We start from the raw sequence: 26812 nt of genomic DNA, 5'->3' as shown, positions 1-26812 counted from the left end.
TATGGTTTCAGGGTATGAAGACTGCTTTTACATTTTTTTAATGCCACCAGGATGCGTATGGTTCTGTGGTGTAAATGCTGAACTCCAAAGCAAGCTGACGAGATATTGTTAAATTTGGTAGTACTTCAGCTGCACCAACTTTGGTGTCTGTCTTGGAGCCATCAGTGTAAATTTGAGTGTAACAAGATAATTAAAAGGAGTTAGCTGCATGGATCTGCTTAATATTGTAATTTTGAAGGATATACTTTTCATATTGTTGGAAATGTTTATCAATATTTGCCATGGCGGCGTAGCCATGCTTTCACCTATAAGTATGTTATTCATATTTAGACCCCAAGATGTGTTTAAATTCTCTAACCTAATGCCGCACAGTTTATTTTGCAAAGGTTTATTTTTTATACAAATTATCCCATTTTGGTGTGAAAAGATATTGCCATATAGGATGATGTGGGAAACTACTTCTGATCTTAGCTACATAGCATAAGAGCAGAGCATGCCAACGAAGGAATAGGGATGGTTTGTGTGCTTCTGTATAGAGATTGAACTGGTGATGTACGAAAAGCTCCTAGGGCAATTCAGAGAGCATTGTGATGTACAGGCCAATTTAATACGGTCTGTCTGGCTGAGGCATATACAGGAGACCCATAATCTAGTCTCGATCTAATTAGTGAATGGTATAGGTGTATCAGCATGTACCAATCTGCACCCCATGACATAGCAGAAATTGTCCTAAGTAAATTCGGCTTCATTAGACAGGTTTTACAGATATGTTTAATATGCTTTAAAAAACTTAATTTTTTATCCAGAGTTACTCCAAGAAATTTAATACTCTGTTGGTAAGTAATTGGATAAGAATTGAGTTGTAATTCTGGATCAGGATGTAATTTCTGTTTATGGTAAAAGTGTATTGCTGTTGTTTTTTTTGCTTTGAGAGTCGATAACCATTATTTTTTGCCCACTGAACAAGCTTGTTAATTATGCCTTGAAACTGTCTTTCAATTACATGCATATTTTGAGAGTGACATGAGATTGCTAGATCGTCAGCGTACAGGTATGTTTCCACTGTGTCAGGAATATATGTGATAATTGAATTAATCCTGATGGAGAAGAGCATGGCACTAAGTGCAGAACCCTGAGAGACCCCCTTCTTGTTCAAATGTTTGTGAGTGAGCAGAGTGAATGCGTTCTTGAAAGAATCCATTGCTCAAAAAGTTCCAGATAAATTTCAGAACATGACCTCGAAGACTGGAATCAAAGAGATCGCGAAGAAACCATATCACCAGGTTGTGTCAAACATTTTCAATGTCAAGACATATCACTAGTTGTTCATTTCTGAGAAATTAAGATAAATAAACAGAGCTATAATGCTCAATGAGTTCTACATTTATATTAATATACAGAAATAAAGAGGAATTTACCTCAATGCTTTTTTGTAGATGCTTCACTACAATACCCTCCTAAATTCAGTCAGACGTAAAATTATTACTCAGTGGCTTCCTTCCCTCTTTAGATATATAAATGGTCCAACGTATCCGTGATCGATAGTCGAGATCTCCCAACCTAACCACCACTACATAACTCTGAGAGTCAGAAGAAATCTTGTCTAATATTAAAATCATTAAAACCACTAAAATGATTGTGACGTATAAAAGTTAAAACTTTTATAACTTTAATCAATAACAGTAATCCCAAGAAACACTTTATTTCCGTTCTGTACATCGAGCATTGACACAAACAAATAAACAGACTTTTCAGGGATATGGAGTTTAAAATTGTCTAGACCCATTCGGAAACTACAGACTGAACTAAACAATCGAACAATACATTTGTCATTTTCGACACAAATTACCAACATAGACAACATTTCATGTAGAGAATATAATTCATCATATCAAGGGTTCACAAGGTGTACAATAAATACGAGAACGAGACATTTAGTTTCAGTGTGTGTGGCTAGAGCAGGTGCATCAGAATTAGCATTCCATGCCATCAATGAGAATCACACCTTTTTATTTGACGAATCAAAAATACTTAGTATACAGAAGAATTTCACTAACTTAATTAATCACGAAATGCTGGAAATCAAATTACATGAGAATTCCATTTGTGTACGTTGGCCATTTCTCATATCATATTTGTGGTTATTTGCTCACATGTGCCAAGATATTAAATAATCTCGAAGGATTAAGAAATTCCCATTATGTTACTTCTATCCTGTCACCATGAGAGTCCCCCAATCTGAAGAAGTGAAGTTATTCAAAATTGGGTTGAATTATTTTAGCTAATTTAAATTTTAACTTTTATATGCTGCAATCATTTTAGTGGTTTTAATGATTTTAATATTAGACAAGATGTCTTCTGACTCTTAGCATTATGTCGGTGGTCGGGTTGGGAGATGTTGACTATCGATCACGGATACATTGGACCATTCATATTTCACATGTCTATGAGGGAAGGAAGCTCTTGAGTAATAATTTTACCTCTGATTGAATATAGGAGGGTATTCTAGTGAAGCATGCTACAAAAAAGCATTGAGGTAAATTCCTCTTTATTTCTGTATATTCCTGAGAAATGTATTTTGAATGTTTCCTTCGACTTACACCATGAGGTCAAGTGTTGATCTACTTTTTCGAAAGCCATGTTGATTTTGACTTAGGATATATTCCGTCTCTAGGAACCATGTCAACCTGGCATTAATCATTTTTTCTAATGTCTTTTTTTAAACAGCTTGTAAAAGCAATAGGTCGGTAATTTGTTGGATCAGAATTGTCCTTTCCCGGTTTAGGGTAAGCTAGTACATGCTGATGTAATTGCAGTTTTCTATTTGGGGGGGGGGGGTGATCATCACGAACATAATTTTTTGATTATAATCTGATTTGCCTGCACTACATTAATTTTGATTATCCTCTGCATATTAGAACAACAAGTACAAAACACGAAATAGCGTCATTATGATTTCATCTGCTACACATTTGTAGTTAAATTTGCATTTCCGTTTATTTGATTTTAATAAAATTTGAAACAGCTCGACATTTTTTTAACAGCCTCATTTAAAAATTGGAAATTGATTATTGTGCCAACAGACAAACAATCTATGATAAAACTATAAAACAGTAGCATATTGCGAATGTGTTTAAAACATATTTTTTGAAGGTGACCACTATTTTACTTTTTCTATGAAAATTCAGCCATATTGAAATTGCAAACTAAATAATCTTGTATTCCTTTAAAGTATTTTGGGGACTCTATAAACATATACAGTAGATAAATATTTGAACATGAAACCCTTAAAGAAATTTTAAATAAAATCTGATGGAGTTGGGGGAGTCTAAGACATGGGTTTCTAATATATTAAAAGACATGTCAGGTTGTACTAAATGACATGAAATTAGATTCGGCTAAACACCACATAAAACTTGCCAAACAAACTTTTTCTTTCAAAATTGGACAGGAAAAGAGTTTACACTCTTTTCCTATCCTGTTCTGTTTAAAAAACAATCCACATAATCACAAAAATAAGCATTTGCGATAATGTTTTGTGAGATCTGTTCAGCCTTTGTCAAATGGGAGAAACTGGAAGATTTTTGGAATTACTGAAGGCTACAAACAAACTGATTCCAAATTGTAGTGTATTTTGATAGTGCTCTTTGTTTAGGCAGCCTATGGCTTGCTCAGATTACTTATTGAGGATTAGGTTTCGTATCCCCTGAAGTGGTGCTGCTATCATTAATGAAAGTAGTAATGGAAATTGTCTTATTAGGAATAGCATTGTCTCTCGTGCTGACTTATTAAGATGCTGTTATGATTCTGATGATTATCCCTTAAAATTTAACATAAACTTGTTGATGGAACTGAAAGGTCTGTTGAAGTGTTCTAGATGTTTCAGTATTTGAGTTAGAAAGTGAAACTAATTGCTTATACAGTACCTGATATCCTATTAACAAAGCCATGCTGTGAATCCTTTAATGCTGGTTTTTTTTTTTTTTTTTTTAAATGTGTATTGGCCTTGGAGAGTGACTTTTCTACTAGTGGGCATTTCTGTGGAGTGAATTTCTTCATGAAACATACAAAAATGCCTTTAAATATAATTGTGGTTATTTTTGTTTGCTCAACATTACAGTGAAATTACTATACCCCCCTCCCTCCCCCCATTAAAACTCACTGTTACTTGTTTTTTTTTTTTAGTTGAAACTTTATAAATGCTTCAAAATATTAATTTGTTTTTATTTTGACTTTCTTGTTCAAAATAATTTAGAAGAATGTATAAATGATATCTTCTTCTTAGTTATTTTTTTGATGCAGTAGTATAATCTACATCTGTTTATATATAACTTGATTCAGTTTCTCTGGACCTGAAATCCAGAGACATTCTTAAATTAAGGCTTGTGTAAGTCAAATTATACACCTGATTTGAACTAGGTGACATCAGGTGTATAATTTGTCTGATTTTCAAAGCTGTTTTCATAATGTCCACAATCAGTGAGAAACATAGGTAAAAGATAGTCATGTACTATACAAATTTCAAGACAGTATATACATTAATAACCACATGGCTGAGGCTCAGTGGGTGCATATGTAAATCTCCATGCATACTCCCAAGGGCTGACACATGAAAACATCTACAAATATACTTCTTAAAGGATTAAATTATGTGAAATTATGCTTAAATAATATTGGGCCTGTTTTTAACCCTGGATATAACTCCCATGTGCAGGTTCTAAAGTACGGCACCTAGAATACTGGAGGAGACCACCCTTCTCCAGTATACCAGATGTGAACCAATGTAACAGGGTTCTTTATTATTCCTCTGTGTGGTGTAGCTGCCACACAGAAGAATGCCACCCTTTTGTGATACCAGGCAGTAACACCTTTGCTTGTTGGAAGCTGGAAGTGGTGAAACCCATGTTTAGACTCCAAAGGAAAGTTCAGTAACACCCATCTTTTCAATCATGCAGTATGTCTTTTTGGTGATACGGACATCATGTTGAGATCCAGTATTCCGTGCATCTTGAAAACGGTGTTCACAGGCTGGCTGCTAAGTAGTCCACTCGATCGAACCTGTTGGTAACACTTTAGGAGGCATCTGGATCAGCTAGTGTCTTGCTGGCTCTATTTTGAAAAATAGTGAGTGGAGGAAGTCTGAGTAGTGTATATGTTTTGACAGAATTAATGCCATCTATAGTTACAAAATTAAACTAGATAATATAATATAAAAGTTTATTCCCAATACTCTACAGCTAATTAACTAACTACTCTGAAGTCTGCAATAACACCACTGTATGTATGTATATACTTGCTTTGGCACTGTGTCAACTGGTCGATCTTCCCAGTAGCATGAATTGAAAAACCCCTTCACTTTTTCAATTGTCAAGTTTTTTTTTTTATGTGAATAACGTCTGTGCTGGGGTATCGTACAGTGCTTAGGATGTCATGAAAAGTGAAACATCTAACCGCTGTTATATCTCCGAAACTAATAGACAATAGTATAAACAATTTATACTTAATTTGTCGGGTATATAATGCTGTCAAAGAATATGTGAGAAAAAATTAGAAATTTTGATATTTATTATCATTTTTTTCGGAAAAACTAAAGAGGTCACATTTTGGTAATTTGCCATTACGCCCTGGTTGCTTTCACTCCCAATAACTTCTAAATTATGGTAAATAGACATAAACAGTAAGCAACAAAATTGTTCAGTAGGAAATGTAGTTTTTACATCTATAAATAGTTTTGATGTAGCTCTTATGGTTCCCGAGTAATAGCAATGCAAACTTGAGAGAGAGTGGAAAAATTCGAGCATTTTCAAGTTTGTTTTCGCAATATCATGAAAACTAAATATTAGACAAAAACAGTAGGCAACAAAATTGTTGCCCTTTGGGACCTCTACAAAGATATATAACTAGATTTCAAATCAGGTTTTTAGTTTTCGAGAGTTGAACAACTCATTAAAGTAACTACTTCGTTCAGTTACTTTGCATTTGAATGTTCATAACTGAACATTCAATCTTAAACTCACATCAGATCCTACAAAATCTACTACGCGTGGTCAATCGTTGATGTATCGATTTGGTCTTCAATCGCAATGTTAATAGTTTGAATTGTTTCAACTATGTATCCTACTTTAGTTACCACAAATCTTTATTGTTGATTGTAAATGAAAATACTGAATAAAATAAAACTCATTTTAAATATTAAGCTTAAATTGTATTTTTTCATTTCATATGATGTTACTCACGGCTCCACCTTCATCTCCATGGAGCCAACATCGATTTTTGTTTTTTTAATCAATCCTCACAAACATTTTATTATTTTTTCATCATCATTCCACAAACTTTGTATCCTCCAGGCTAGCCATTTTCTGACCTACGAGACTCTGCCTTGATAGCATCAGCATGGGTTAGAATTTTTTCCATGCTGAGAAAAATTCTGTCCCATGAGCCTTGCTTAGTCTCTCCAGGGCTGAATTGATTGACAAGGCTCTTGTTGTGCACTCCCTCCTGTTGTGTCTGAGCAGAATTGCAGACATATTGTTTCAACTTGACATTTTCTCAATGTTGCTCTGTACTTGATAATTAAATCCTCAGATCTCCTGCTCTTAATATTATTAGTTCCAATGTGTACAACATATCACTTTTTGTGCCCTTAAAAGATGATAGCATCTCAACAACATCATCAACTTTTGTCCCTGGAAGACAGTACCTGGTCTTAATCCACCTATCCTTTTTTGTGCAATATTTCCCATTGTCCTGACAATTGAGTCACCAACTATAGCTGCTTCCTGCGGGACCAAGGATCTCTGATGCAGAGAATATTGTTGTGTTGTCTGATGCTGGAGCATGGGTTCAGGTATTGGGCTGGGTACCTCAAGTTCTTGAATTTAGTAGCGTTTTTCATGGATATCAAGAAAGCTTTTGATACCACCTGGTGCTTCATTATCCTTTAGGAGCTCTTTTCATTTGGATTAGATTACTTGGTAATTTTTCATGTGTATTTCAAAATTTCTTACAAAACAAGGGTTTTCAATTGAAATGTCCCCACTCAGAATTTTGTTCAAGAGGAAGGAGTTTCCCAGGGATCTGTGCTTAGGGCAATTAGTATTGGTATTGGCAACATGATACAAGGAAGCAATGCTTATACAGCAGCAGCAGCCAAAATAAAACTTCGCACTTCATTTGCCAGTGCTAGCCAATAATTTTCCAAACCTTTTTATTCAGACTAACACTGTCACAATACCAGATGGAAGTTTATTCCAACATTCAATTACCTTTGACTGAATGCAAATTTCTGCACATCTATTCTGCAACCATCCTTTTCTAATTTAAATTTATACCCATCGGGGAGTTTCATCTGGGAAAGGCTAAACATGCTGTCAGCATTTAGTTAATCCTTTTCAAGTCTTAGACACTTCAATTTGATCACCACACAGTTGCTTACTTTCTAGAGATTGCAATTTACAGTCCCAGTCTTTCTTGGTAAAAATATCCCTTTGTGTCTCTAACTAATCTTGTTGATCTTCAATGCATCCTTTCCAGCAGATGTTTCCTTCCCAAAATGAGATTTCCACATGTGACCTCTTTGTGGTCAAAGAGGTCACATGTGGTCAATGATTCTAGAACAAGGGCAAGTGGCCATAATTTCAATTTACAGGGGAGATGTTTTAGACTGGATTGCAGGAAGTTTTATTATAGCCAGTGAGTTATAAATTACCGGAATAAGTTACCTACATGGGTGGTAGAGCCTGACAGTTTGGGGAAATTCAAAGGTCAGCTATGTGTTTCCCTCCACCAGTAGGTGGAGGGAAACACATAGGTTGTCCATTTCCTTTTCTGTTATTAATTATTATTATTATTTTTTGTTATTTTATTTTTTTTAATAATTTTATTTATTTTTATTTTATTTATTTTTTGTTATTTTTTTATTTTATTTATTTTTTTGTTATTTTATTTTATTTTCCTATTTTATTTTTTTATTATTAATATTATTTATTATTATTATTATTATTATTATTTATTTATTTATTTTTGGCTGGTACAGCATAAGTCATTGGTTTCCTTGTGCCATGTGGCCATTGCTTAATACTAGTAATAGTAATTTCCAATTTTCAAAATGGACATCGAGATTGAATCTGAACCCAGGTATATTTGTTGAATGAACGAGAAACTGTTTGGGAGGTTTAGATCACAGATAAGTTTGTTATACAGTTGATTCCGGTTAATTCGGACACATCGGGACTAGTGCATTTTGGCCCGATTAAGCGGCTGCCCCAATTATCCGAAGTTTCACGTAATAATTAAAAATACAATGTACCCCCTTTTACAATTGGTTCACTGTACACTCAAATCACGTTACGATGGAGTCACCATAGTAAAGTACCGTTCACTATACGATGTGTAGTAAGCGGCGGCCATTGTGATGACGTTTGTGAATTGAATTTTAATTCTATTAAACAGCGATTCTAAATAGAGAAAATAGGAGGAATATTATCCACAGGCTATAAAAGTAAAGATATATTAAGCACAAATTTGCCCTTTATTACCAATTAAAAAATTAAATGATACTCTAAAATTGGAAGAATATATGTGATAATCGGAATAATTAATGCATACTGTAATATGTACATAACTAACTAGTTGACATTTCTGTTCACTGACATTTGTGGGGGGGGGTGGAGTTAAAATTTAAAGCAGTAACAAGATAAGCAATCAATAACAAAGAACACGGCACACACAGATTGCAAGTAACACGATACGCGCAAGTCAGAACAGAGTAACGAGTTACAAAGCTTTAAAAAGGAATGAAGAAAAAATCTGAAAATTAATTTTTCTATATGATTGAAGATTACATGGAAGTGTAAACACATTTTACCACAATAACCCACAGAATTCCAGCTGTCGGTATTATCAAAAATTCAGTAGGACTGAGTTTACTATCCGTTTATGATAGATTGCACAAACAGAAAAGCCCAATAAACAGGTGACTGCTAATTGTTTTATGGTTGTGACCTCCAGAAATCCGACTGAACCACGTGGTTCGGTCGGAGACAATCGTAGGGTGATATCCAGTACTGCGGTCTCCTGCCCCGATTAAACAGCATGTTGCCCCAATTAAGCGAAGTAAACCCTGGCTATTTTCTCGATTGGATTCTGTTTTTTAAGATTTTCCCCAAATAAACAGCTGTCCCGATTAACCGGTGGCCCAAATAACCGGAATCCACTGTATTAGCTTGACAATTCAAAATGTATTGAATAGTAAGAAAAGGTGGGGAGGCAATGCTGTATTAAGTAATGAAATTTTTGAATATGACATATATATGGCAAGAATATACCTAGCTCCTTGACATAATGTGGCTTTAACAATGCTCCTCTGCATAGAAACTACTTTGATTCCCTCTGTCACTGTTTGGCAGAGTAGACGCAGCAGCCTCCTGCCCCAATTAAGTGGCATGTTGTCCCAATTAAGTGAAGAAAAACCCTGTCTTTCTTGATTAGGTTGTGTTCTTTAAGATTTGCCCCAATTAACTGGTGGCCCAAATAACCAAAATCCACTGTATTTCATCAGAAATGTCTTCAGAAGACATAGACATGGAATGGACATAGACATTTTCATACAACAAGAACCAGTTGCCTTTCTCTCGAAATTGCAGCTTCTCCCAGGAAATGCTCTTCAGTAGTCTTAGAAGCACCTGTAGAATGTAGCATTGACTCCCCCCCTAGTTACGAATTCCTCATGAATCACACCCTGTTTGCCAAAAATCAGAATGTTTGTCGAGAATCACAAACAGCATCATCTTGATCCTCTACTTCTGTAAATGAAACTTTTTGGGCCTTGGTGATTATTTTGAAGTTTATTATATGCTCTGATGCTTCATCTCTGAGTCATACTAAAACACCCAACACTCATCAACAGTGACAATACAGCCAAGGAAATTAGGATTGTCCTGACAAGTCTGGATGAAATCTTTGTATGATGACACACTTTGTTGCTTCTGCTCATCCATGAGGCTGTGCGACACAAATTTTGCACATACGTTCCTTTTCCCTAATATCTTCATGCCGAATTCGATGGGCCATCTTATTCATATACCTTAACTCATTAGCCATCACTCTGAGGGTTAAACGATGATCTCTTGCACAATTTCCCAAACTTTTGTAATTCTGTCCAAATTTTAAGAAGTTGAGGAATGCTCACTTCTTGTGGCATCACAAACATTCTCACATCCATCTTTGAACCACTTATACCATTCATACACACTGGTATGATTTAACTTTTCATCACCATAAACGGTTTTTAACATTTTATATGTTTCTGTTACAGATTTTCTCAATTAAAAGCAAATTTGATATTCATTTGTTGCTACGTTGCAAAATTGTGAAATGGAACATAACACTACTAACAAAACTGGTTACTTGCAACCTGTCAGCCTGCTGGACAATCTTTATACCATCATTTGTTGGAGCTTGTCTGAACTACAACATACCACTTCTGTTTATTTTCAAATTCATTGAACATGAACATACATCACCAGTCCAGGAACTTTATTGTCATATTTTGTATATATGTTCATACTTTCAAAAAGATTAATGTAGGAATCTGAGCTGCCTCTCATTAAACTTGCTCAAATTTAGTATAATTCATGAAATTCGAAAATCTGGCTGAAGTTTTTCCTTTTTGATGAACAGAAAAGAGAAATGCATTAATTTTTTTTTAAATTTGTTATGATGAAATAATAATGATATATAATGCAGATTGCTTTTTCTTTCTGTAAAACAAGGAAACACATGTGATGATTTGTCAGAATTTATTTTTTATTAATTTTGAATTATGCAGTAACTTTTTCCTTTTTTTTTTTTTCTCAGAGGATTGTATAGAACTATTATTGGGCCTTTAGGCCCAATAATAGTTCTATTACAATCTTCATTCAATTCTGGCAAAATACAGAACTATTGTTCTGTATTTTGTCAGAATTGAGTAAAGTTGACAGGCTGTAAAACTTGGCTATAGAACTGTTAGAAAGATTTGGTATTGAAGTGTACAAATGCAGTTAAGAACAGTTCAGACCGAAAAGTTTTTATTAAAATGATTCGGTCTGATTTCGGTTTGAATTAAAAGGGCAAGCATGAAATTGAAATGAAAATATCATTTTTGAACTTGGGTGCCTTTTGTAATTTGTACTTGCTTTTATTTCATCTAAATATAGAACCTCTTTTTGAAGGTTTGAGAAGTGCTGCTCATAAATTGAACAAATATTTCAACTTATAATGCTAATATTTTTTATGTTTGAAATTCAGCATCTGACTTTTTTACCTTCAGTTCGAATTACAACAAACCCTTGATAAAAGCCAGCATGCATTATGGATGGGGTAAATTGAAGTCACCTAGTGGGTTGAGATGGACATATCTGGACTTTTTAAGATTATCTGACTCTACCCTACTTGTCTTTCTCCCCATTGGAGTTGGGAGAAGTTATGTGAAGTCAAAAATGCTCCTCATTGGTGAAGAACATTATAGATCCCTGGACATATATCACAGTGGCAATAGCTGCCATTGTATCTGTTGTATTAGATAATGTTTGGAGAAAAAAATGAGTATTTCTGTCACATAGACTATGCTATGAATGTGGAGTATGCACTTTAACTTTTCCCAGGTGCCAGATGTAACTTAATGATTTTCTAGGAATTGTGTGTAGATTTTTCTGTTCACATTATTCATTAACAATATATATGAGACTTCAAAGTTACATTTCAGTGTGGGCACTACATATTTTTCTCTCTGTGGCCAGTTCACAACTTTAGTATTTACTTAAGTTTATTAATCATTGTTTTTGTTTTTTACTATTAAATTTCTTTTTCAACCTTTTTAGTACCACATAAGTATACAAATAAAATGAATTTTGTTCAGTTGTCATTTAAAAATATATGTAAACTTCTTTGTGATTTGTTTAAACTGAGGTTTATCAGAAGTCTGATATTTTCCAAAAATGAAAAATAAGAACAGTTGTTTGTCTTTGGAAAAATTTTTTTTTTTTTTTTATATTTTGTATTAATATACACATGATTGGAACATTTCCAGCTATTAACAAAAACAGAAGTTTTACATTTTTATGAAATACTTTTTATTTACTATACCCAAACTTTAATATGAATAATTTTATACTCTTAATTCCTGATCTCACATGCTGCTCAGTGTTCGTGACAATTGCTCAGAGCTGAGAAAAAGGTATGGAAACTGGATACCAATTGGAATAATAATTGTTAAGTGATTGGTAGAAGTAGTTCAAATTTTCAATATGTTGGCTTATTAACTGTTACATAGAAAATTAAATAACATTCAGTTGCTAAGTATTGTAATAGGTATAGCCTCAGTATATCTCATTTCATTAGGCCTTCATCCTGGACCAGGAATAGTCAGTGGTTATTAGAAACAGAAAACAATCAGTTAAATCTTGTATTACTCGGCTCAGGTGGTTTAGCTGATGAATTGGCTAATATAATCAAGGTAAGCATGAATATAATCAACTAGCCAAATCCAGTTAGAACAAACTGAAATGTTTGAATTCATTCATAGTAATAAGAATGTGGCCTATCATAACACAGATTAACATTTCTTATTGCATGAGTTCATTAATTTTTTTAGCAAGTATTTTTTATAGGTTGTCCAATAATAGTATATTATTGGGCAACCTATGAAGACAACCTACTTTAACCTTTCTGCCAGTGTGCTTTAAAAGTTACTAAAATAGCTATATGAAATGCCCATCTCATCCTATGTTTTTTCATAACAACAAATAAAAAGAAAAGTCTGTAAAAATAACCTTTTATTAGTGATTTATATTTGCCTTATTCGATTCTTTCTAAAGTGTTGATATATATGTTAGCTTTCAGATATATTCTTTTATCACATCTCAAAAAATTTATACTTTTTTAAATGTTTTCCTTTTTTTTTTCTGCAAGCCAGTTTTTCAAGCAGCATTATGTGTAATAAATATGTCTTGTCTTTAAATTCTATTTCTTAATTTCCACATGTGATTGCAATACTTAGTGGGATTTGGGGGGTTTCGTAATGTACATTATACTTTTTATTTTATTCATATCAACGGGTTATTAAAACATGGCACATCATACCATAGTTGATCAAGCACATTTTTGGTGCAATGCTTTCAGTTGCTCTAGTGAAGGCTTCTTTTAACTGAACTATATCACCAATATTTTTGCTGTAGATTTTGTTCATGTGACCCAATAAGAAGTTGAAAACTGTGAGATCCAGGATTCATTGGGAGCCTTTTAATTGCTCCATTTATTCTGATTCATTAGGCTGCAAATCTAGCTTTGGTCAGAGATCTTATAAACTTTTGCTGAAATGTAGTATTGTTCCATCCTCTTGAAAAAGAATGTAGAATTACTTCTTCTCCATGTTGTTCTGCAAAGAAAATTGGCTCAGTGAAGCAATTCCACATCAAGCTATAACAAACATTATTTTGTGTGTGTGTGTGTGTGTGTGTGTGTGTGTGTGTGTGTGTGTCAAACCTGCTCTTAAACAATGTAAATTTTTTGATACCCATATCTGGCAGTTGCCTGTTAATATAGGTTGCCTTGTCTGTTAACAAAATGCTGCTCAGGAACTCCACTTTGTCATCCAGTTTTTGGGGTAGTAGAGGGTGTTTAGTGTCAAATGGCACCAGGGGGTTCCCCCATCTCCGTGTAGTATACATTGTGGGTGTGAAACAGAACACTGTCAATGCGAGGTTTAACGGTGTGTGGATTTTGTGTATGTGTAGTGTCGTGTACTGTTGTTCCTCTGGTCATTTAGGTGCTGGGCCCCCAATGGGACCCAACATTGCCAACACTGCCCCATGGAGGCAGACCAGGTACACCAGTATTATAGTTTTACCCTGGCAGGTCCTGCCACCTAATTTCCTGAGATTTCAGTGACTAGGACCTTAAAAAAAAACAAAAAAAAACACTACGCTATAGATGGTGGTCAGCCAAAAGGAGTACCAGTTATGCGATTTGATGTTAAGTTTTTGGGTGTAGGGCTCAAGCAATTTAGAGTTGATTCGGACGCTAATTGTAAGTTAGAGGGGGGGAACGAAAGGCTGGGGGGAAAAGACAGATATGGGGCCCACAGAGGAGATGATCCCCAAGTCAGTGGAGCAGGCCCATGCCGCACCAGACGGAAAAGAGGGCCGGAGGAGACTAGGGGTCACCTCCTCCCGTCTGGGGAGTGGGGGCAAAGGACCACGCAAGGGAGCATGGCTAAGAAGACCTAATGGCAGCAGCTGAGCTGTGCTGGTGGTGTGTAACACGGGACAAAGGTCCCGTCCTGGCCACTGTCAGCATCCAGCATGGATGACCTTGGGGTCCATGAGGTTCCCATGGCCATCTGTCTATCTGGTGGGAGGCTGGAATACAACATGCAATTTATATCATTCGTTCAGACACCATTCCCTCCCCTCCCTTTTAAAAATATTTTATAGTTTTTTTACCGTACATTTCAAGGCAACATTTTACAAGTTTTTTATACTTTTTTTTTTGTTCCATCATTCTCATTCACACCAGGGGTGTATGCTGTCAATTTAAAACAAAGCAATAATTAAATTTAGGAGAATATTTATCTGCATATCTAATTGAACATTGAAACAAACACACATACATTTACATTCTGCCTTTAAGTATAATATAGCACCCCCCCCCCCTTTTTTTTTTTTTTTTTTTTTTTTTTTTGCAATTTCAAGGTGCAGTGGTAGGGTACTAGCCAAAACTTGCAGGGCCAGGACACAGCATGCTCTAGTTATTGTTAATAAGATTGTTCTTTGAATGCTATTTAATTTTGTTCTGTTTCTAACTACGGCTGTGTGATGGAGCCAGATACCAGCACCATAGGAGATTACTGGTAAAAACACTGCTTGGTAAATGAGTGCCAGAGTTCTGTGCTTGAGACCCCAATCAGCTCAGCTGATTCTGGCAATCATTCCAGCATAGTTTTGTACTTTTTTTAGCTAAGTATATCAAGTGTGGATAGATTGTTAATTTGGAGTCTAGAATCATGCCTAAGTATTTCAATTCTTGGACTACGTCAATTGAGGTATCACCTATTTTTATCACTGGTGATTGTCTTATATTTAGGTTTCCTTTCAGTATGATACATTTAGTTTTTTCTGCCAAAATTTTGAGCATGTGGGTTAGTGCCAATTCCTGCAGTTGTTTGTGTGCCGTGTTTGCTGTTTCTTCCACCACCCTTCTGGTGTTACCTTTTACCAATAAGACAAGGCCGTAAGCAAAGGTGATCCTGCTTGTAGGGCCTAAATATTTTGTCAAGAATTCATCAAGCACTAAGGTCCAAAAGAATGTACCCAGTACTGGACCCTATGAGCAACCTTTTGTAACTGGGTGTTTTATTAATTGGAACTGTGTACATGCTGCTACATATCTGTTACAAAGATAGGTGTTTATACATTGATCTTGTGGTAAATTTTTTTAGTGCACCAGCGAAGTCAATAGATATTGCCAGCATGTATTTTTGATCACTATTATTTACTGTTATGAGGATATAGTGTATGGCATTCTCATTTGAGGACCCTTTCTTGAAACCAGATTGCTGTTCAGAATTTAAGTTGGCTTCAGTATAATATAAATTAAGTCTATAGAGGAGTAGATGTTGCATTATTTTTACTAGAACAGGCAATAAAGCTATAGGTCTGTATGATTTAGGTTTTCAGTAGGATTTTTTCCCAGATTCTTTAAGATTAATCTAATTATAGCTAGTTTCCATGCTTGTGGGAATAAACCCTCAGCTAAGCAGTGATTAAATAGGTTCAATAGCGTATCAGGTAAAATTTCTGCTTAATTTTTAATGGTTTCTGTTTCAATTAAGTCAGGTCCAGGGCACTTATTGTTTTTGGTTTTTAAGAGTGCTGCTTGAAGTTCTTCCATGGCGAAGGATGGTTCTTTTTGACATATTGCTATAATTTAAATTGCTGGTCATTATGTCACCCTGAGCATGGGTTAACCCCTTGTTCTCAGACTGGAATAAATGATCTAATATGTTATTTACAGAGTCAAGTGTGAGTTGTGGTTCCACTTGATTGTGGAGGTCACCACATCACCTCTTGGCCACACCCCACAGGTCAGTGTTACTGGATGTCCTCACCAAGACCCGCCAACATTCCTTCTTTTTTGTCCTTATTAGAGCAGTATATGAGTTTCTGCGAGCCCTGTAGGAATTTTTCAGAGCATCAACCTCATTCTGGGGCCAAGTTGCCCTAGCTCTCTGGAAGTGTTTTCTGGCCTGTTTACCAGAGTATATCAAGTTCAGGGCACCACCAGGGAACAGCATTTTCCTTTGGTTTTCCTTTGGGTATTGCTAGATTGAATGCTTTTTTAAGCATAGTTGTGACATTTAAGTTGTGTTCATCCGGGCTATAGTTGTTGTTATGGGTCTGAGTCTGCTGCTGTTCTATTTGGTTTTGGATTTCGTGAAGGTCTGCCAGTTTGCTTTCTTTACGTTGTATCTGTTTATATCTTAGGGTGGCTGTATCTGGCTGTCTATGATCTGAGGTGGTCCAAGCTTCTTGGACCATCTAATCTGTAATTTTGGTGGATATGGAAGTAGTGGCCAAAGTTAGATAACTTTGGCCAATTTTTGGGGTATGTAACTGACACAAGCAACTCTCTATAGTTCATCGTTTGATTTTATTTCATATAGCAGTTGGATTTTGTGTTCATGGAGTTACAGCCTTGAATCACTTTCTGAACAGTTGATGAAAAATGCATTTAACTTTGATTATGGTGAGAAATTAATTTTCTAGGTCTTCTAATGTAAGATTGCCTAATAGCCTTTGTTGATTTTTTTTGTTACTCTAACTGTTCCTATTGTTTCTTTTTGGGACAGTACCTATTTCTTTTAATTGCTTGAATATCATCATTTGTTGCTTTCTTTTCAAAATTGCCATGGAACCAAAGTCCCTGACTTCAGCCTATCTCAGCATGACCCTGCAAAAATAATACTGCTAAGAAAACTTAATAAGTATTTAAATAAGCAAAAGTATAATGCAAAAAACCAAATTTTTGAGTTGGAAAATCAAATTAACAAAAATGTTGAGTAAGAACCTGCCCCCCCCAATCTGCCTACGAAACCCCACCATTTGTAACTGAATTTTGATTAAAAAAATATTTTTTAACTATGTACTTTTGTAACTTGTTTCCTGTTCACTAGGCACCTCCATAGCCAGGTGGGAAGGAGCAGTAGTGCGTATCACATGCTTCTTGATTAGACCGGGGTTCGAGCCCGTCACCACCAAATACGGAAGATGCGGAAAGGTCATCATCATATGTCAGGCTTTTCCTAACTGGCCACCTAGGCAATCTGCCCATATGCCAATATTTCATAACTGTTTTATTTGTTACATATCCATGGTCAAATAACTTTAACAAAACAACAATTACAAAGTCTAACTTGACTTATGACTATAAATTAAAAAGAAAGCACAACCTTTAGCCTCGCGGCAGAGACGGCGTCTCCGCCCCCACCACGAGTTTCCATCCCCACCATGAGGAGGTAGGTTGCCCTATCTAGTAAAACATTGTCTGACACCTCTCAGACTAAATAATAATACAAATTGATCATACATTGATCATACAAACTTGATCATACAAAAAATTGATCATACAAACTTGATCATACAAAAAATTGATCATAAATTCAATACATACTCACACCGGTCCGGTCCCTGCAAACCCCAACACAGACGCTACTGTGACTGACGACCCCCAGCCACTGCCGGGAGAAGTCTTTTAACAACTACTGGAAGAGGAGATACCCTCACATGATACCCACTAATCCTGTTCTGTGCGTCTCTTTAAGGTATCAACAGCCTTGAGATATTCTGGACACATTCGATTATTAGCATCATGATCAGAAGGCACCTTCCTCCGCCAGCAATTTACACATTTTGGAGCCTCTGCTCTTTGTGTACAAGACTTGAATGTATGTCCACTCCCAGCACAGTGACTGCAGAACTCGCCCGCGTCACAGTACCGGGCCACATGGCCATACGCCATACATTTATAACATTGTGTTGGGGTCCACAACTCCCGAACACGGTGCGAACTCCAATTTAAAAATACTCTAGAATATTTCAACAAGTATCTTCGTATGCGTGGGGAAACCTCCACCACTACATTATATCCTGAGGAATTCCTTGCTTTATTCTTAGCTAGTATTCTTATTTCAGAGAGAACTTGGTCCTTATTAACAAATCCGTCCACCAAGTTCCTTTCCCATAATTCATTATTAAAGGACTCATGATCCACATCTGAACTAACGTCAAAAATGACTAATCTTGGTAGTCGTCGAAGGGGCCTTTCTACCTCCATTCCAAGCTTTTGCACCTCCGTGCACTCTTCAATCTTTTTAACATCAAGTTCAGAAGCAGTTTCGATCATAACCCTTTTATTTCGTATCGGTCGAACTGATACTACCTTGACATTAGTTTAAACCGGTGCAACTCGTGCCATTAACTCGGTCTTTACTTGGTCACTAGTACTAAACTTGTCGGCCTTAGTCTTCACAATAACCGTTTTATTCTTGGATTTAATCTCACTTGCACTAGCCGCCTCTGCATATGATCTTCGATCAGGGACTTGTTCTGCTTTTTCTTTTTGCTCCATCAAAGTACTCAACTTGGTCTCGAGGAGTACATTTTGTACAGTCAAAGACTGCACACACTTAGCCATCTTGTCCCAATATCCCATTACAATATTCAGATCATGTCCACTTGGCTTATTTAAAGCTGACACGAAAAGCCTTAACTTGGTTCTATAAAAATCCAATTCCTTTAAGGTAGTAGGTTCTAAGTTACACTGTATCTGTTTCGAAGACTTCTTCTTCATAACTATACGTGTCTTCTCCTTTGAACTTTTCCCCTTTGGAATCCTTTTTTCCTCAGGTGGTCTACTCGAGACCTCTCCTGATTCTTCTTCACTCGAAGACTCAGAGTCTCCCTCTGAAAACTTTACTGAAGACTCTGCCGAAGATTCTTCTCCTGAATCCTCCACCGGAGGAACAGGGATCTTCCTTCTAGTTTTTGGCATATCGCACAAAATTTTGATCACATGAAATTTCAAAAAGAATCAATCCAAAATAGGCTCTATCTGCCAGCTGAGGGAACAATCACCTCAGCTGCCCAGCCCAGACCACTAGGAGGAAGAGCCTCTTCAAAATAATTTATTGCACAGGGATCAAACAAAATAGCCGCACTATCAGTTGACAAATCAAGTCGCAATGATAAAGTTCTGACCAACTATTCAATAAATCATTTGGCACCTGGGCCATGCGGAAAGGTCAGGGAATGATCACCGCATATCCCGGAGCAATATGGCCTTAGTTGCTAATGCTCCTAAAAAAAAAAAAAACCTGTTCACTATCAAGCCATCGCTATCTTCTACATTAATCTTTCTATCTTTAATAGGCTTTAATTATATCCTCTGAGCTGCCTATGAGGTGTGACTTAGAGGATTTAATAATATGTGCCAATTTTCTTCTCTCAATGCATCTTCCATTTTCAACTTATTCTTCTGAATTTATATCTCCTCACCCCTTTTATGAAACTAACTAGGTGGGGTACCTGTTGTTGCCTGAGAAAAATTAAAATTTCACACATGATAAGTTGTAACTGTTTTTGATAAGTTACTAATCTTGCAAATCTCTATCATTTTTTTGATTTATAAATCTCTGATAAATGACTTTCTTAAACTTATTGCAATAATTTCTGAATTTTTTTTACGATAAGGTTTAAGAAAGAATTTGAACAATTTATAAATTATTTTTTGAATGATATTTGATATATATTTGAAAGAAGAGGCAAGAACTATAGCAATTTAACTGGATGCGATAATACTGCTAAGTCAAGTGACATTAATTTTGACTGACTCATATACATATTGTGATGGGGAAATTCATCCTTCATATTACCACAGGAATACCAGAATGGAAAAAATATATGCTAATGGTACAAGACAACAAAAAGCAAATATGTAGGGATGATCAATCATCAGAGGGTGGAGTTGTGGAAATATGCAATTTCTACGCTTCTTTATTAATGGGATGATTTTTTTAATAATAATTTATCCTTCTTCCTAGTTGTTAGTGATTCATCTAGCTGAAATATTGGTATAATTTAAAACATTTATTTGATTTATTCAGAGAGAGAGAGAGAGAGAGAGAGAGAGAGAGAGAGATGTTAAAATTGATTACATTTACCGTAACACTTGAAACATTGTAGTCCTGCTAAGTATTGTACTTGAGATTCTGATTGTTGTAATGCTTTAAATGTTACAATTATGATATATGTTGCTGTATTTATCCAGGTGAATATGGAATTAAGTTTTTATTTTCCTCTGTGGAAAATAAAAAAAGATATCTCTGAAATGTTTTAAATCTTTCAGTAAAGCTGTCTTGAAACTGCTTTTTACTGAAAATTTTGTTACTTATGCTTAAGCCGATAGGATTAACTTCTTTAACAGTAGTATATGAGGTGGGTTTGAAAAGTTTATGGTCCAAGTATGAAAGGGTAGTGGCACAGTGTTAAAATTTTGCTGTACTTGATGTGTAACACTTCAAATAGTAAATTACCAAGCTTCATGCAGTTTCAATAATGTCTTTTTTTGTTTTTTTTTAAATTACAGGTCTTGAGGACAAAGTTGTGGGAATGGGGAGAGATGGACAAAACCAATCACTGTCCAGTCATTCAGTATTTGTGGGAAAAAAATGGACTACCACCAAAGGTGTGGGGGATATGGTTGCAACATTGGAGTGGATTCCTCTTTCTGTTCCATTGTTAAGAAGTGGGCAACAGAATTTAAACAGAGGAGGGAGAGTTTTGAAAATGATCCGTGTTGTGGAAGACCTGCAACATTCACCACTCCAGAAGTTGACAGTGTGCACAATCTGGTGATGAATGATTGACAGGTGACAGCTTGTTACATTGCCAGCATCTTAGGCATCTCATCTGAACATGTGTACCACATAACAAAGGTTCTTGGTATGAAAAAGGGTATCAGCACAATGTGTCCCAAAGTTTATGACAGCAGATCAAAAATGTACAGGGGTTGTCAAGTCAAGCAAACATTTCCATCATTTTTAAGCAAATACAGCAAATTTCCTTGCAAGGTTTGTGGCCATGAATGAGATTTAGGTTCATAACTCTCAACCAGAGACAAAGGAGCAGTCCAGAGAGTGAAAACACAACTCTTTTTCTCCTAAAAAGAACCCCAAGTCAGTTCCTTCTGCTGGAAAGGTGATGGCATTAATTTTTTAAGATACTGATGGTGGCCTACAGAAAGCCAGATAATCACCAGAGGAGTCTTGTTCCACCAGGACAGTGCACAAGTCTGTCATTACCGTGCCTGCACTGCACAACTGTGGCTTTGAAATCTTGGACCTTTCCCCATATTCATTAGATCTAGCACCATTGGACTTTCACCTATTTTCTAATTTGAAAAAATACCTGGCTGGCATCTTATTTTCTCGCTGGCAGTGACGCCGTTGCTGCAGTGAATGAATTCCTCGAGTCCCAGGAGAATGTTTTCTTCACAGCTCAAATCAATGCATTGCAGCATTAGTAGAAAAATGCATTAAACTCCAAAGGGGGACTATGTTGAAAAGTAATATTCTACCAGACACCTGAAATAAATCCTTCATACTCAGGCCACGAGCATTTTAAACACCCTTTATATTTCAGTTTTGCTAGTTTGGGAGTCCTCCCTTAACACTTCATTAATTGTTAGGTAAAAATAGAAGTTTTTTAGCTGTTACTAAAAAACTTATATTCATGACATCAATTCTGAAACAGTATAGATACGTTACATTTTGATTTTTAAAATTAAAATCATTTTCTTGTTTTTTAAGACATCCATTCTTGTTATTTCTGAACAAGGAGGTATGCCTCAATTTTTAGGTTTAGATTTATTTTTCACTATTTTACTAGTAATTTCTTTTCACACAGGGATATTCACCTTCCCTACAGCTGGATAACATTTAATGTAAATTTTAAACTTTACTTTCCTTTCGGAGAAAAACAAGTGGGGCAGCTGAACCACATTTTGCATTTATAGGGTGATACATTTTTATTTCCTTTGTACCTGCACTAGACATAGAAACAGCTTAGACAAATAAAAGGAGAGAAAGGGAAGTCAGTGCTTGTGCAGTAAAATTACTTAAAAAGAGAAATGCACATTGGCCAAGAGAATGCTACTTTACTCAACAATTTGCCAGATAATTTTATGTCAAGCCCACTATTTTACAACATGGGTTATGGCAGTTAATAATTTTACTGTAACTACTCATGCATATTATTAGAATGCTTAATCAATTGAATATGTATATTTAATATACATATACATTTGAATATTTTATCAACATGTTTTGTAAATGTGTCAACATCCTTAACAATTATTGTTGTTTGTGGAGATACACCTAGTGCCACCTGTGAAACAAAGGCACAGCAGTTGACTTTGAACCTTTCCCTAGTTGTCTGCCAAGTCATATGAAAAGCACCTGACGTGAATGGAATCTATCCAGTTATATTAAAGGAGACAGCAAAGTAAGCAAGCAAACCCTTAGCCATAATTATGAGAGCATCCTTGGACTCAGAGAATTTTAAAAATCAAATGGGGACTTCTGTTCTGGGGAAAATTATGAAGTCACTCGTGAAAGATGCATTGCAGCATCATCTAGACAAGGCTGCAGTAATAATTCAGACACAGCATGGGTTTGTTAATGGTCTTGTCTGACCAATTTCATTGGATACTATGATGTGGTCACAAAGGACCTGGATGCAAAAAAATTTTGATATCATATACTTGGATTTCAGGAAAGCTTTTGATACAGTTGCACATGGAGGACTACTGTACAAATTGGAGCAGTATGGCAATAACGAAAAATTGCTGCAGTGGATAAAAGTATGGTTGAGTGGGAGAAGATAGAGAGTGGACACTGCTCTTTTTACAATAATGTTATTAGTGGTGTTCCCCAGGGTTCGATATCAGTCCCATTGTTGTTTTGTATCTTTATCAACGATATTGATGAAGGTTTATCAAGCTTAATGTCGAAGTTTGCAGATGATACAAAGGTTGGAAGAGTTTTTAATGACAGTATGCTACTGCAACATGATTTAGAAAAGTTCAGCAGATGGGCTGAGAAGTGGCAACTGAAGTTTAACATTGACACATGCAAAATACTGCATATGGGTAGCATAAACCTCAGAGAAACATAGCAACTATGCAGTACTAAACTGAGGATTATAGAGAAAGAAAAAGACCTTGGTTAATTGTGCAATCAGATATGAAGTTTTTTGAGCAGAGCAGCAGACAAGCTGCCAGAGCAGGTAATGGGTCTTGTCAATGATATACAGGAATTTTGCTAGTAGGAAAAAGGAGGTGATTATTCCTTTGTATAAGGCAATGATCAGGCCATGTCTTGAGTACTGCATACAGGTCCAAGGAATGGGCTGATCACTGCCCTCATTTTAGGATGTAGGATTGCTAGAACAAGTACAGAGAAGGGCAACAAGATTGGTGAAGGGAACAAAGGGTTCCTCTTACCAAGAAAGGCTTAAGTTCTGAAAATTTCAATGTCAGGCACATGCGAGGTGATCTGATTAAGTTATTAAGAGCTTAAATTGGATTCTTGCTCAGGTTACGAACCTGAGGGGGGGGGGCATAAATTCAAATTGAGGATAGACAGTTGTAGAGTAGATATGCAGAAATTGCCTTTAGCTAGCAGGTAGTTGATCGCTGGAACAAACTTCCTTCTGTCGTTGTGGAAGTTGATAGCTTAAATAGCTCTAAAGTTTTGGAGCAAATGGATGGGTTTAATTGGAAGTTTTTTTTTTTTTTTTTTTTTTTTTGTGCTGATGCTGTATAAGTTTGCTTTCTTGCATCATATGCCTCAACTAATGCTAAGTCATGTTCCAATATTAACTGAAAATTTAGAAGTGAGAAAGTGTGTGACAAGAAAGTACCAAAAATTTTGAATGAACTTGAAAGAATGAAGAGGCTTCAAGCTCGTGAAGATGTTTAAATTGAAGATCCAGACTTTCTGAGTACTATAACTACGAGTGTGAAAGTGGGCTGTTTCAGTACAACCCAGAAACTGAAAGACAGTCAATTCAGTTGAAGACAGAACAGTCTCCCACACACACACACACACACACACACACACACACACACACACACACACACACACACACAAAAAGAATAAACTGTGTGTATACCTGTATGCACTAATGATGTTTTATGCAAAAACATCTTTGACGAAAATCAGAACCATTTTAAAATCGAGCAGCTAGTACCGTAGTTATGATGTGATGTTTTATGCTCACACCTGCTATTTACTCTACTGAATCGATATTAGTGACATTAGTGTCGTTAGAGTCATACTTCAGCCCAAAATATTTAGTATGTGGACATGTGCATATGTAGAGGGCAGCACCTAGAATGTCAGTTCAACTCTGCCTTGTGTCTTTGTGAAGAACAGTATCACTACAAATGGGCCAGATGTGTGTGTGTGTATGCTGTGTGTGTTCTGTTGATATGTTCTGGCCACTTGGCTACCCAGACGCATCAGTCACCTGGACAGATGATTCTGGGTACTCTTCCACACCATGAGAAGGTGGGCCAGTTCCAGTAGAGCACGTAATGTCTCAAAAGAGACTCTGACTCACCTGATGTTGCCAAAAGGTGGGCCAGAGGAAAAGAAAGTGAGAGAAGGAAAAAAATAATAATAAAAATAAACAAAACCCGTGGTGCTCGTTGAAATAAAAAATATATAAAAATATATATATATATATATATATTAGTGAGAAAAAAAAAGACATTTTGTGATAAAAATATAATAACAATAAATAAATAAATAAAAAAAGGAATAATAAACAAATAGTAAAAAGAAAAGAAAAGATTCTGGTGCCGGTAAAAAAAAAAAAAAATAATAATAGACTGGTGGGGGTGGGGTAAAAGTAGACTTCAATAAGTACTCTTGTATCCAGGATAATTTAGATGTGGAACTAGTGACTTTTAGGATCAGTGCAGTGACAATTCTTGCATACATGAACCATAGATAAAAATATATCAAATTTTGATGCAATTATGCTGAATTCATGAGTAGCCCAGCACTGCGCAGAAATTTCTGAGTGTTTCCTGAAGTACACGTTTTGTCATCCAGGATAGCAGAGCACCTGTACGTGGTGAGGGGACCTCCCAGTGACGCTGCCGGACTTCCAGACTAGCATCACTGGGATCCAACGCCCACAGCCCAGGTTCCAGGCTTACATCAATGGAATCCGTCGTGTTTGCCGTGCGCTGCGACCCGTGTAAATTCGAAAAGGGGGATCCTAGTGGTTGAGGGGCCCAGCTTCAATACACCACTTCGGCCCCTGCTTCGACAAGACGGGTGGTCCTGGAAGGCCCAGCTAGGATCAATCGGCTAGTAGGCTCGCCTGCGAGGGTCAACCGTGTCAATGCCACGCCCCTACCCTCATTGTCCAAGGGACAGGATTCAGGCTGGCAGCAGTGCGGTATAGTGTCTGGGTAACCCTGGCATTCCACTCCCGAGCGCATTTATTGCATGCCGGGTAGTGGACGTCCCTTTGGGCTCCGTGGTGGGTGGGGAGCCCGGGCACTAAAAAATTTAAAAAACTCCATGAATCCTGATAAACTCACTTCTTCAGGGGCCCCAACCCGGTCCCTATCTGAAATCAATGAAAGGGAGACAGATAGCATTATTGCTACAAAGAGGCAGCGAACCAAACTACCATCAGGGCCTGTCCCAAGGTTCTTAATTATGCGCTCCACGAATGAAACACCGATTGGTAAAATGTCACCCTTTTTTATACAAAAAGGGTTGGATGGGTTAGCAGGTTCACCCAAGTCAGTTAAGAGGCTCCGTTCTGGGGGCCTCTTGATTGAAACAAAAAATGACAGGCCGTCTGAACATCTACTCCGAGAACATCAATCGGAGGAATCCCTAGAACAGTGACACCACACAGAACACTCAATTCATCGAGAGGTGTCATTTCGGAGTGGGATCTTCTCGACGTAACTGAGGAGGAAATCTGCTCTGAATTAAAACCACAGGGAGTTACTGCCGGCAAGAGAATTACTGCACGAAGGGATGGAAAAATTGTTAAAACCAGGAGCGTTATCCTGACTTTTAACTCTCCTAAACCTCCTGACGAGATTAAAGCTGGATACATCAACTGTTCAGCGCGTCCACACGTTCCGAACCCTTTACGGTGTTTTAAATGCCAGAAGTATGGACATTCTCAAATGGCCTGCCGTGGAGTCCTTGCATGCGCTCGATGCGGTGCAAAGGACCACAAAACAACAGCATGTTCAGCCGCAAAACCCACCTGTATTAACTGTGAAGGCGAACACCCGGCCTACTCACGAGCATGCCAGAGGTGGAAAGAAGAAAAAGAAATTCAACGGCTGAAGGCAGAGCTAAATATATCATACCAGGAGGCAAGGAAATCGGTCAAACCCCTGAATATCAACAAACCTACCTACGCCCAGAAGGTAGCAGGGAGATGTTCCGTCAGAACTCAGACGGACATGACCATTCCCCCAAAGGAGTCTTTCACTCCCATCGCATGTTATCTCTTAAGTTCTCAAAAACCTGCACAGAAGGACCAATCAGCTGCCACTCCTATATCGGTACCTCCTAATGCCCCACAAGTAACAAAGGTAATTATGAAAGAAAAGAATAAGAAAGGGGAAGTCCCCCCTAGTACCCAAGAAAAGATGAATGTCGAGCAAAAGG

At 36.7% G+C, this 26812-nt stretch overlaps 1 protein-coding gene across 17 annotated transcripts in view; it reads left to right on the top strand.

The window, feature by feature from the left end:
* Positions 1–26812, top strand: part of RhoGAPp190 (Rho GTPase-activating protein 190) — a 744591-nt gene that overhangs the window by 290973 nt on the left and 426806 nt on the right. For 14 of the 17 annotated variants that reach the window (XM_090374412.1, XM_090374407.1, XM_090374402.1 and 11 more), the window contains 2 exons: positions 12185–12217; positions 12382–12496. In XM_090374412.1, coding sequence (XP_090230538.1) covers positions 12185–12217; positions 12382–12496 — 148 coding nt within the window. The remainder of the gene's footprint in view (positions 1–12184; positions 12218–12381; positions 12497–26812) is intronic. The other 3 variants (XM_090374405.1, XM_090374403.1, XM_090374401.1) reach the window with 1 other exon arrangement.

This window comes from Mastigoproctus giganteus, chromosome 5 (genome assembly GCF_048544385.1).
Source record: "Mastigoproctus giganteus isolate SK-2022 chromosome 5, ASM4854438v1, whole genome shotgun sequence".
NCBI classification, from domain to species: domain Eukaryota; kingdom Metazoa; phylum Arthropoda; class Arachnida; order Uropygi; family Thelyphonidae; genus Mastigoproctus; species Mastigoproctus giganteus.
This window is presented reverse-complemented; position numbering and strand designations above follow the sequence as displayed.